Source organism: Hydra vulgaris, chromosome 09, assembly GCF_038396675.1.
Source record: "Hydra vulgaris chromosome 09, alternate assembly HydraT2T_AEP".
In the NCBI taxonomy this organism is placed as follows: domain Eukaryota; kingdom Metazoa; phylum Cnidaria; class Hydrozoa; order Anthoathecata; family Hydridae; genus Hydra; species Hydra vulgaris.
The window spans coordinates 12837501-12850326 of NC_088928.1; the positions used below are offsets into that span (position 1 = coordinate 12837501).

General features: G+C 25.8%; 1 protein-coding gene across 1 annotated transcript in view; it reads left to right on the top strand.

The window, feature by feature from the left end:
- Window positions 1-12826, top strand: part of LOC100198694 (lysosomal-trafficking regulator) — a 144971-nt gene that overhangs the window by 72372 nt on the left and 59773 nt on the right. The window contains exons 23-31 of the mRNA XM_065804763.1: window positions 1061-1147; window positions 1968-2053; window positions 2548-2665; window positions 2922-3031; window positions 3109-3180; window positions 7392-7471; window positions 11026-11149; window positions 11263-11593; window positions 11939-12007. Coding sequence (XP_065660835.1) covers window positions 1061-1147; window positions 1968-2053; window positions 2548-2665; window positions 2922-3031; window positions 3109-3180; window positions 7392-7471; window positions 11026-11149; window positions 11263-11593; window positions 11939-12007 — 1077 coding nt within the window. The remainder of the gene's footprint in view (window positions 1-1060; window positions 1148-1967; window positions 2054-2547; window positions 2666-2921; window positions 3032-3108; window positions 3181-7391; window positions 7472-11025; window positions 11150-11262; window positions 11594-11938; window positions 12008-12826) is intronic.

Here is a 12826-nt window from a genome sequence, read left to right on the forward strand (position 1 = left end):
GGGACTTACTATTAGTTCGAGAACAATTAGAAGAAGGTTGTGTTATGACTTTGGTCTAGTTGCAAGAAGACCAGCTAAAAAATCTTTATTAACTCCATCTCAATTTTAAGCTAGGTTTAAATTTTGTAAGAGTTTAAAAGACAAGACACCGGAATGGTGGGAACGCGTAATGTTTACAGACAAAAGTACGTTTCAACAGATTAGCTATAATTATGTTAGAAGACCTGTGGGAGAACGCCTGAATCCAAAGTATATCATAAAAGCAGTAAAACATCCTCCTTTAGTCATGGTATGGGGAGCAATCACAGCGCAAGACCGATGCGGGTCAAACATCTTATAAAAAGGTGAAAAAGTCAATGCACAAAAGTATCTAAGTGTATCGAAAGATAAAGTGAAGCTGCACATGGAAATCACTAAAACCAGCATTTTCCAGCAAGATTCAGCACCTTGTCATACCGCTAAAACAGTTAAGAAGTAGTTTACTGATGATAAAAATTAAATTATTATCTAATTGGCTCTCAAGTTTACCCGATTTTAATGTTATCGAGAACTGCTGGAATATAATAAAGCAGAAAGTTGCAGCACATCAGCCAAAATCTGAACAACATCTTCAAAAAGTTAAAGAAGTGTGGACTAATGAAATCACTCGAGAGTTTTGTAAAACATTAGTACATAGAATCCCAAGAAGAATACAAGCTGTGCTTGATAATAAGGGACATCCGACAAAGTATTGAATTATAACATTCAAGTCATTTAAACTGTACTATTGCTATAATTTGGTGCTATAACTATTATTTTATTAAATATTAACAACTTTTGATAATTTTTATCTATTTTTTTTTTTCATTTTTTTAACATTTTCTATTGTGTTTATTTAATAAAGAATTTACACTACAAATTTTGAGTTATTTTTTATGATGTGCCTTAATTTTTTGGCCACTACTGTGTATATATATATATATATATATATATATATATATATATATATATATATATATATATATATATATATATATATATATATATATATAAAGAGAGAGAATTTTTTTTTTGATTATAGAATTTGTTAATCTATTTGGAGCGTGGAGGCAAAGAATGCTATTCTAATTTCAACAAACTAATGGGGTTTCATTTGTTGGCAAACATTGTAAGTTTTTTGATAAATCATTCTGAGTTACTTTACTTTTTCTTCTTTTTTTTTAATGTCATTTCAGGGGTCATTGGTTAAAAAAAATATACTGATACAGTTTTTATGTGAAAAAAAAAAGATTTTTCATTTAAAAAAATTTTACACTGTAAAAGAATAGTAATAATCCAGGGTAAAATTTGACTCGAAGTAAAATTTGTAGTAGTAGTATTCTAATACCATGTAAAATTTGTATTGGTAGAATATATTAAGAGATTGACTCATGCTATATTCTAATACGATGTAAAATTTATAGTAGTAGAATATATACTCATTCTCTAGTGCTGGCAAGTTACTCTTGACTTATTTTCTTGTATTAACATGTCATTTTTGACTTCTTCTTTTTGTTGTAAACAGTCATTCTTGACTTAATCCCTTGTAATAAGCAATTCGTTTTTGTTTTTTGTTTTTTATTCATTAGTTATTTATAACTTATTTTTTTGTTTTGGTTGTGATTCTTGACTCATTCTTGCTTTAGTGACTAGTTCCTCTTGATTCTGACAGTAGCTAATTATTTTTAATTCATTTTTTTGTTGAGACTAATCATGGAGGTAATAAAAATCTTTCCCCTGAAACAATATCAACTTTTGTTAACTATAACATTTTATTAATGTTTCGTTAACTTTACATCTTTTTCTAGCTTGAACGCAGCTTAGCATATTACTTTTGGTAACCATGGCTAACATAACTACTGTTGATTTCTTTTACAATAAGTATAGTTTTTTATAACTTTATGTAGTGATAAACTTTTATACAAGTTTGTTTTTATGGTTTTGTTAAGCTCCATCAACATGAAGTTACTGTGAAAATTGTTGAAATATGCTTAAAAGTTCTGCAAAATATGCCTGATTTAACAAAAGAAAATAGGTAAGTTTTTTGGTAAGGTACTTTACTCTTTTTTATGTTTAGAAGTTTCTTATGATTGTTACAAAGTTAAATAATACTTAGAATTTGGTCAACAGGAAATAAACAAAATGTTAGTTTTTGAGCTTTTAGGTGTTTAAATTTAGTGAGTGAATAATGGTGCATTGAGTTTTTGTATGAAAAAAGTAATTAATGAAAATGAAAAAAAGTGAATAATGAAAGAAAAAAAGTGATTAATGAATGAAAAAAAGTGATTAATGATTGCAGTGAGTGATTAGATAAAGCGACAGCTTAGATAAAGTAAATAATCAGGTTCAGTGAATATTGAAGTTAAAAGTATTAAGTAATTAATTGCAGTAATTGATTGGCTGCAGTAAGTAATTCCTTTTTAATCTAATATATTTATAAGTTTTAATCTAATTTTTAGAAATAATTTTTTTTTTACAGTTTTATTATCTTTTAAAATAAAAAAATTAAATTATAATAATCTCTTTAAGTTTAAATCAAACTGTTGAAGATTCAAGAAGAACAATGATTGTACCTTGTATGGTTCTTTTGCAAGGTTGCGTCCAGAAACCTACAGGATTTGCCATGCTTATCAGTTTTTTTGTCAAAGTGAGTTTATTTTAATTTTAAATCTTTAGTATTCAAAGCATATCTTTCATCTACTAAATGTATTGTCATTTACTAAATGTATTGGTGAGTAAAGTTACTGTTTACTAATGGTACTGACTATTAACATTCCTGTTTGCTGGTGTGACTATCTATTGGTACTACTACCACTAATAATATTGTCAAACCCAAATCTTTAGTCGATGTATGTACTTATGCCTTCACAAATCATTTCAGTATGTTTCAATTACTTTTAAAGATATTAGAAGAACAAGAGAAACTATCGTTATTAGCATTGGAAAATGGTTTTGCTAACATCATTGTAAATTTAGTGGTTGCTTTGAGTAATGAAAGTTTAGGATCAATGAAGTAAGAATGTTTTGTTCAATACTTTCATTGGCATTTTTGTTGAAAAATGTTTTTAAGCAACAAATACTTTTTTTTAGTTCAAGCTGGAAAAAAGAATGTTTTAGTCATTTTCTTTTGTTGTTAGACTGTCTAGTCAAGAAAACTTGTTGGTATGTGTTTTTAACTTTTGTTGTTAGACTGTCTAGTCAAGAAAACTTGTTGGTATGTGTTTTTAACTTTTGTTGTTAGACTGTCTAGTCAAGAAAACTTGTTGGTATGTGTTTTTAACTTTTGTTGTTAGACTGTCTAGTCAAGAAAACTTGTTGGTATGTGTATATATCTACAACATAATTTTCTAGTAGTTATATAATTACTATAGTGTCAATTATATTGACACTATTAGCTTTTTATAAGGACAAGTTTATTCCTTAACCACTTAAATTTTATTTAAAAACCTTTTAAAAATTAAAATATGTTTTTCAATACACAATACTTTTATATTTGTGTTTTTAACTTAGAATCTAAAATATGACTTATTCAAAGTGAAAATAGATACACGCTTATTTACAAGTTAAATTAAATCTTTTTTAATAAACAGTAATGAAAGTTTGTAAAAAAAAAATGTGTAGTTTGTTTATTTTTAAGTAATTGCTTGTTTATTTTTAAGTAATTGTTTATTCAGCGCATTTTTTAAACGGGCCAACTTAAAACATACATATATATATGTGTGGTATATAATATTTAATAAAGTAATAATATAGTAAACACTACACCATATAATATATATATTATATGGTGTGGTGTTTATTTGCCCATAAGTTACTTTATCATGCTTTGTTACGAGATTTTGCTGCGTAGCAAAAACGCGTAACGCATTTCTAAGTAACTCAACTCAGCAAATATATTTTGCATCGTTAGAAGTCATATTGCGTCACTAGCGTCTTTTCAAGTACCGCATTGTAATTAAAGTTACTTTATTAACGCGTTGAAAATCATACAAACAGTTAGTTTTTTTCTCACTATAACAAAAGTTACAAATAAAATCTAAGTTCTTATTTAATAAATCATTTTTATTATTTTTTTCAAATATGAACTAAATTTTATTTTGAAAAAAATATTCTTTTCATGAAACGTAAAATAATGTTTGTTTATTTTCTTATGATTTTACTTATGGTTTTTGATTATTTTATTAACTGTTAATAAATTTTTTCTTATTTAATTTGCAAACTCTTTTTAATAATGTTTTTAAACAATAAAGAGTTTTTTTTTGTTATTTATCAGTTACCGATAACATATTTGTGATCATAATTTATTTTCATATATTAAACGAACGTCGTTAAAACTTTACGTTATTGAATTAACAATAAACAAAATATCTTATTAATAAAATATTTACATTAAAATAAATCTTGCATTTTTTAAACTATTATGACAAAAAATAATTTTTACATTTAAAAGGAATTTATATATTTAATTCCTTAAGATAAAACTTTAAACACTTTTTTTTTTTAACTAATTTTTATCAACAATAACAAAAATTATTAAACAAACTGTTTCTTTAACAAAAAATCTATTAGTTTACAATTGCGGTTAAATGCTTTTACTTACAACTTTATTTCTTCAGAATAAACGTCACATAAACGATATCAAAAGATAATTAAAAATATTCTAAAAGATATAAGTTTTTGCGTAACGCAAAACTGCTGAACGCGTAGGCAAATCGCCTTTTCGCAAGCAAAATGTGAGCTGCGTAACGCTTCTTAACAAGGCCTGCTTTATGTATGTATGTAATCTATCAGAACCAATGGCGCGATGTTGATTCACCCATAAGTTATTATATGTATGTTTGTGTTCTGTCTAAACCTCTGGTGCGGTGTTCACTCACCCGCTAGTTACATTATGTGTGTTTGTGTTTTGTTTAAATCTCTGATGCAATGTGAGCTCAGTAACTAACTAGTGACTCCAACTATAAAATCTACGCTCACCTATATCTTTAGTATTTTGTTAGATGTAATGTTTTTCCTAATGCATTTCTGAAATATTCCCATCAATGTTTTAAATTACTGTTACAGAAAATCTCCTTTTAACTACTCCAAGTCAAGTCAGGTTCAGAATCATCACAATCACACTGCTAGTGGTATCATGTAACCCAGTATGACCTGCCACATGCCTTGCTACCTTCTAGTTTTTTTAGACAAAGGCTAAGAGAAACAAACTCCAACTTAAAAATTTTCTGTTTTAGGGCTCTTGGTTGAATAAAGGCTAAAGATAGTATCTTAATTAAAATACTTCCATGGCATAACATTTCTTGTATATGGTTATAAGACTCTCTTTTTGCTTCTTTCATAAGTACATTAGTAAATAAGTTTTTTATTGTTAAGATAATTGCTTTGCTATGAATAAATTTCACATCATAGTCACATTTTGTTCTAGATGAAGTCATTTTATGTAGAGCTTTAATATTTCTTAATGCCAGAATCTGTTGATGCTGTTTCAAACACAGTGCACTGACATTCAATTTAATGTCAGTGCACTGTGATCCAACAATTGATCTAATAATCTAACAATTAATAATTAACAATTAATATAATGATCTAACAATTGCATTAGTTTATTATACTAATTGTAACCAAATGACAAGTGTAAAGAATGCATATCCAACAAGTGTGGTTTGCCATCGACAAGTGTAAAGAATGCATATCCAACAAGTGTGGTTTGCCATCGACAAGTGTAAAGAATGCATATCCAATAAGTGTGGTTTGCCATCGATATTAATTAGTTCAATTAGTCGTTCTGAAAAAACTTTTTAATTAGAAAAATAGGAAGTTTTTGGATTATCAAATATGATATTGTCATCCATATTAAATAACACTTTTCAAAAAGCAAACAATTTAAATATGGCAAAGTCAATAATTTCAAGTCTGTTATAAAAATCTTGATCATCTCCTTTCAAAAAAGTTTTTTCTACTGCTGTTTACATGCTGCAAAGCTTGTGTTAATTGATCACAAATTGTGATAGCTGGAAATGGTTTTGTTTTTTAAATTTTTAGTTTTTAAAAACCTGTAAACTCTGTTTTTATCACAAATCTCAATAGTTGTTATTCAGTAAAAAATAATTATATTGATATTAAAATTATGATATAAAATCTCGTTATAAAACCATATTATTATTATTATTATCAATATTATTATTATAAATTATGATTTAAACCTTAATTCATTTGATAAATTATTAGATTAAACTAGAAAGAAAAAAAAAGGCATACAGTACCTTCTAATATTAAAAATAAAACAAACCCAAATCACAACAGTCTGGAATTTTAAGGTGATTAAGTTTTTTAAAAAGAAGTTGCAACTACTTTTATGTCTTATTTAAATATTTTTCAATATTTTCTTATAACCATCAATATATCATCAATATATCATTAAATACATCCATCATTTAAATGCTCATAACACTCTAATGCAGACATTTATTTAAAATTAAAGATGGAGGATTTTAGAAACGTATAAAAACTTATTAAATGAAACTAATTTAAGCCAATTATAGTTATTATGAAACAAAACAAAAAAACTCTAATAAGATTTTTTAAATCTTTAATAATAAATTTTTTATATCTTTTTATCATTATTTTTCTTCCTATAATTTAATTTTTAGTATATTCTGTAAGTAAATTTTCTAATAATTTTACCAGGCAAAAAAAAAAAAGTTTTTTTGGCTAATATTACACAGCTCCATGGACAGGGATGCAGAACTTTTTGATGTCAGAGATAAAACTTCATAAAAATTAATATAAAAATTTAACATGAAAGTTTTTGTTTATACTTCAATAAGAATATTTTGCATAAAGTTGATAAGATTGGAGTCTGCAAACAGAAAAGCTCTAAAGTTTTAGCTACACCTACCTCATATGACCATAAAAAGTTTGAATACCCTCGATTTGAGGGGGTTACAAATTTTTAATGCCATAATTTTTGGATGCCAAATGATTGTTTATATGAAATTTAAAATTTATCGATGAAGTTTAGTTAAGAATAGTAAAAATAAATGTTTTGTCAACTTGTTGCTCTCACGTTTTTTTTTGTGTATTTTTTATAGTTGTAGTATAATTTGACATACTTATAAAAATTTTTATTTAAAACAGTTAACTTAATGAGAAAATATTATGAAAAAGCTGTTAGTCCAATTATTTTTCGATGCAACTGTTCATTCACTAATGTACATTAACTAATAAAAAAAGTAGTACATTAACTGGTGTTTAGGTAGATTAAGTTATAATCATACCTTAATCTACCTAATTATTTCAGTTTTTTAATTATATCATATTATTATTTATTTGATAAATTTTTTAAATTAATATTTGCTTCACTTTTTTTTAAGCACATTGCAGATGGTGTATTTTCAGATGTACAAAAATGTGCAGTTATCTTTAGATTGTATAGATGCTAAAAAATATGCAAGTAAGATTTTTATTGGTTTCATTTAAACATTTTTATACATATATATGTATATGCATATATATATATATATATATATATATATATATATATATATATATATATATATATATATGTATATATATGTATATATATATATATATATATATATATATATATATATATATATATATATATCATATATATATATATATATACATATATATATATATATATATATATATATATATATATATATATATATATATATATATATATATATATATATATATATATATATATATATATATATATTAGTAGGAAATCACTTAACAAAATTTTTTTCATTTTACACTGTGTTTCATTAACAAAGATTCATCAGAAATCCTTATAACCATATGGTTATAGCATTTCTGATGAATCTTTGTTGATTAAACAGTGTAAAATGAAAAAAAATTTTGTTAAGTGATTTTCTACTAATATATTATTGTTCTGTTCTTTTAAGAACATTTAGCACTCTATTGTGTAGAATACATTTTAAAATTGTTTAAATATATATATATATATATATATATATATATATATATATATATATATATATATATATATATATTAGTTTATATATATTAATTTATATATATATATATTAGTTTATATATATTAATTTATATATATATATATATATATATATATATATATATATATATATATATATATATATATATATATATATATATATATATATATATATATATATATATATATATATATATATATGTGTGTTTTTGTTTATATGTATTATTTTATATATATCAATTTATATATATGTATTTACACAGGGGTTAGACAAAATAATGTAAACGCCAAATATCATTGCAAACTGATTTTAAGTTATCTGTGAAACCCTTAAAGATTACTGAGTATAAAGATTTTTATATTTTGATTCATTTTTTTGTTTCTTATCTATATTTCCAAAAAATATATATAAATATAGTTATAGTTATATATTAGATATAGTTATAGTTAATTAGATAAAATCATTGGACATGGCAGACATATCATATTGCCAAAGAGGTAAAATCGCAATTGACGCAATGACCACATAGGAACTACATGGAAAAACATAGTCATCAGAACACAATAGCGGGAGAAAACAGAACAATCAGATTAAGACCACCGGACTCTAACGCAAATTTTCAGGAATTACTACAAAATAACCACCAAGTTACTGCTGAGTTTAATGACCATCTTAAACATCCAGTTTTTACTGAGACTGTCTGACAGGAGCTTTAAAAAATCTGGAGAAAACTCTGCCCTCAACAATAAATAATGCAAAGCATTTAGAGTAAGACAAAAACCATCAAAGCTGGTCTATGGAGCAGTGGCATATGTGATATTCTCTGATGAATCATCATTCACTTTATTTCCAACCTCTGGCTCGGTTTAAATGTGGAGGCATTTGAACCAGACTTCCTTTTTCTTACTGTCAAACATGGAGAGGGCACTTTGATGATCTGGGCAGCAGTATTATGAAATTTACCAATCCAATTGTTTGTAAAATCAATAGTCAGTATAATTGAGGGATTTTATAAGATCAGGTGCATCCCATGGTCTTGGAGCTGTTTTCTGAAGGAAATGCAATACTCCAGGTTGATAATGCCCTAATCCACGCAGCTCAAGTGGTCTTTGATTGGCACATAGAACATTCTGATTAAAAAGAGCACCTTGTCGGGCCACCATATTCTCCAAGCATAAATATCTTTGAGCATTTGCGCATATTGGAAAATAAAATGAGGAGTCAATATCCACCACCAGCATTATTGAAACTGGATCCAGTGTTAACAGAAGAATGGACTAAAGTTCCATTAGAAACTATTCATAACCTGTATGAGTCTATATAATTTGCAGAATTCAAGCAGTTATTTCTGCAAAAAGAGGTCTTACCCCATATTAAAATGCATTTTTCTAGTTTTTAAAAGTGTTCACATTATTTTGCACATATAATTTTGTATAAAATATTTTATTAGATTTGTTTATTATGATTTTTAGATTACATTTTGTTTTTAGTTTAGTTCAATATAATAAGTTTACGTTTTTTTTATTTTTTTATTTTTATATTTTTATTCTAAAAGTTATTTATTGTGTATAATTAAAAAATAAAAGTACAATTAACAAAATACAGAATTAGAATGGAAATGTTCGAACAATAGGCTTCATCAAGAAGTACATATCAATTGTTATTTCTCTATAGAAGATTTCTTCAAACAAAATTGTGGTGTAGGCACCATGTCAACTTTATATTTTTGATCTGCAATTGTTATAATGAATAAATTTGAGTTAAGGTACCAAGTATGATACAGTATGGGTTTAGAAACAGCCTTAGTCCTAGCTTTATTCCATTTTTCGTACTTGTTTTTTATACTTACACCAAAGCAAGTTCAGCTAGTTTCTGATAATTTATTCAAACATTTCACCCAAAAATAAAAAGTTGTACTTTTTACATTGTGATGAACTTTGATAAATGTGATTAGTTTGTATAGCCAAAGTATTGCTTCTTGTTTTACAGGAAATTTAGAAGTTAAGTGTGCTCGAATTTTAATTTTTTTCTAACAAGTTCATTTACAAGAAGGCTGCAAGCAACCACCATTCAAGTTGAATTGAAAGACTTAAAATACTGTAAAGAAGAGTGATTACATTAAAGATTATCAAAAAGTCATAGCTTTTTATCTAGACTGTAGTATAAAGTTGTGTCATTAGCAAATAGACCCACTGTAGAGGTATGCATAAGGTACTATATGCATACAGATGTAGTAGTATGCATGAGTAGTACTCATGAGTATACTATGAGTAGTATAAGTTTTGTCATTTGCAATTAGAGCCACTTTAGAGGTGAGATTATCAGGTAGAAGTATACATGAAAATAATAGAACAAGAAACAAACCTTAAGATATCCCAAAGGCTACTGAAAATAAAAGAGAACATTTACAATCATGGATATTTAATACTACGATTAGAAAGAATGTTTTAATAATTTTAAAAACATTCTCAAATACACCATATAAAGAGAGCTTACAGATAAGACCAGCATGTCAGACTTTATCAAGAGGCTTTAACATGTCAAGAGCAATAACTATTGTCGCACTGCTTCTAATAATCAATATAACCTTTCTGTTATTTCTATGGCAGTGCAGCAATAAGATAAAAGATCGTATTGATTGTCAGAGAGTAAGTTATTGGATTTAAGATGAAATATTAAAAGTTTGTTAATAAATTTTGATTAATTTGATTAGAGACCTTACTAATAATAATGAGACTAATTGAAGATGAATGGTTTTTTATTAGATATGGCAGCTGCATAAAAAAGAGAAAATAGAATATTACTCTGTGGAAACACATGTTAAGCTATCGGTGAAGAGTCCATAATACAATAACCATTAAAAAAAACTTATCTTGTATAAATTATATAAAAAAAAGTAACCTATTTGACTGTAGCAGTCCCCTTTTTTTAAGGAACCACTTCAGTTGAAGAGATTATTATTTTTCAAACAACACCTCTAAATCTTTTTTTTTTTTTTTAGCTGGAAATAATGCTCTTCTTTATAAAACCTGTCGTTTCCTAAAATACTATTTGATTCAAGCAGCTTTTTCTATATTTCAACATCCAAATTCTTACATGTCAACACTGTGGTGCTCAGCAAGCAGGTAATAATATTTAAGACACTATTTTTTTAAATTTTTTTATAGTGGCATATAACGTAATTTTGAATTGAATAGTTTTTTCATATATTATGACAATAATTAAATTCATTTGACAGTCAATTCCGTGATTCATCTGTGGATTCTCGACGCTCAATTCGTGGATCTGTTGCTCAAAATATTATGCTTAAAATTCGTGGTAGTTCCTATAATAAAATATCTTCCTCTGTTGCTTCAACAGCTGATATCCAATTAACATTTCAAGAAATATTAAATGATGCTATTAAGTTGACAATGTGCAGTAAATCTGATCTAACAACAGGAACTGTAATGTTTGGTCATACTTTGAAATCCCTTCAAGAAACAAAAATGAAAGCAGATGGTGATGCAGACAGGGAATTTTGTAGATCATTGTTGTTGTGGCTCTTTAACTGTGTTAGAACAGCAACTGTAAGCTAGTTTTTTTATTGACTTAAAAATAAATAAAAATATTATAATTTGTCTGTAATACTTTTGTAATAAGTTTATAGTACTTTTGTAATAAGTCTGTATTATTTTTTTAGTATTTATGTTTAATTTATTTAGAATTATTTGATTATAATAACTACTAAATTTACATTTTAAAAAAGGTTTTCATTAAATAAAATTTTTTACTTATTTTGCATTAGTTACTAAAAGAAATCAGTTTTTGGTGCTGATTAAAAGTCTGGTGTTTTTATTAGTTGCTAATATATTAAGTTTGAGATATCTTTTTTATCTACTTAATTTTACTCAATTGTCATTGTGGCATTATAGGGAGCTGGTGTACATTCAACCATTTGGGTATCATTGTTAAAGAATATAAAAGATGAGTTAATTACACAGGTAAGGTTTTATTAAAGATATTTTAATCACTAAGTTTGTTTTAGAAAATATGTTTTTAACACTAAGGTGGTTATGGAAAATATGTTTTTATCAATAAGGTGGTTTTGGGAAAATGACTACATTTATACTGCTAGTTTACTGTAGTTTAATTAACATTTCATAACTTATTTGAACATTTAAATTTTTATTATTTTTAAATAAAGGAAAATTTTTTTGCTCTTTTTATATTTTTTCACGCCGTTCAGTTATTTTTCACACCACTCAATTATTTTCCCCACCTGTTTCCTCATGACACTTAATTATTTTTCGCAGTCCGTTCTTATCATGCATACCACTATTATATACTTTTTATAAATAAATATTTTTAAAAATATAATTAGTTAATAATTTGCCTAATAAGTTAATTAAAAAAATTTAACTAAATATTTTATAAAGCTGCAGTTGTTTGTATTCTTAGCATATTTCATATGAAACTTGACAAAATAATATTTTTATATTATGGATCATTAAGAAATTCTAAGCAAAAAAAAAAAAAAATCTCATTGTCTTGTTTCAATTTACGATCTCAGTCACTCCAAAGGTCCCTAGTGTTTTTAATCTTATGAAAGAATTCATAGGAATTTTTACCATTTCTCACATATTTAGTAATATTAAATCCATTCCATTCAAAATTTCAAGTTTCATTGCTGGTGGTCTTAATGTGGTGGTTGTGATGCTGTTAACAAGTATTTAGCTACTGTCTCATAAATAATGTCTCGTAAATGAAAAATCTTTATTCAACAACTTTTTGAGTACTGTTTGAGTTAAAGTCGATCTATT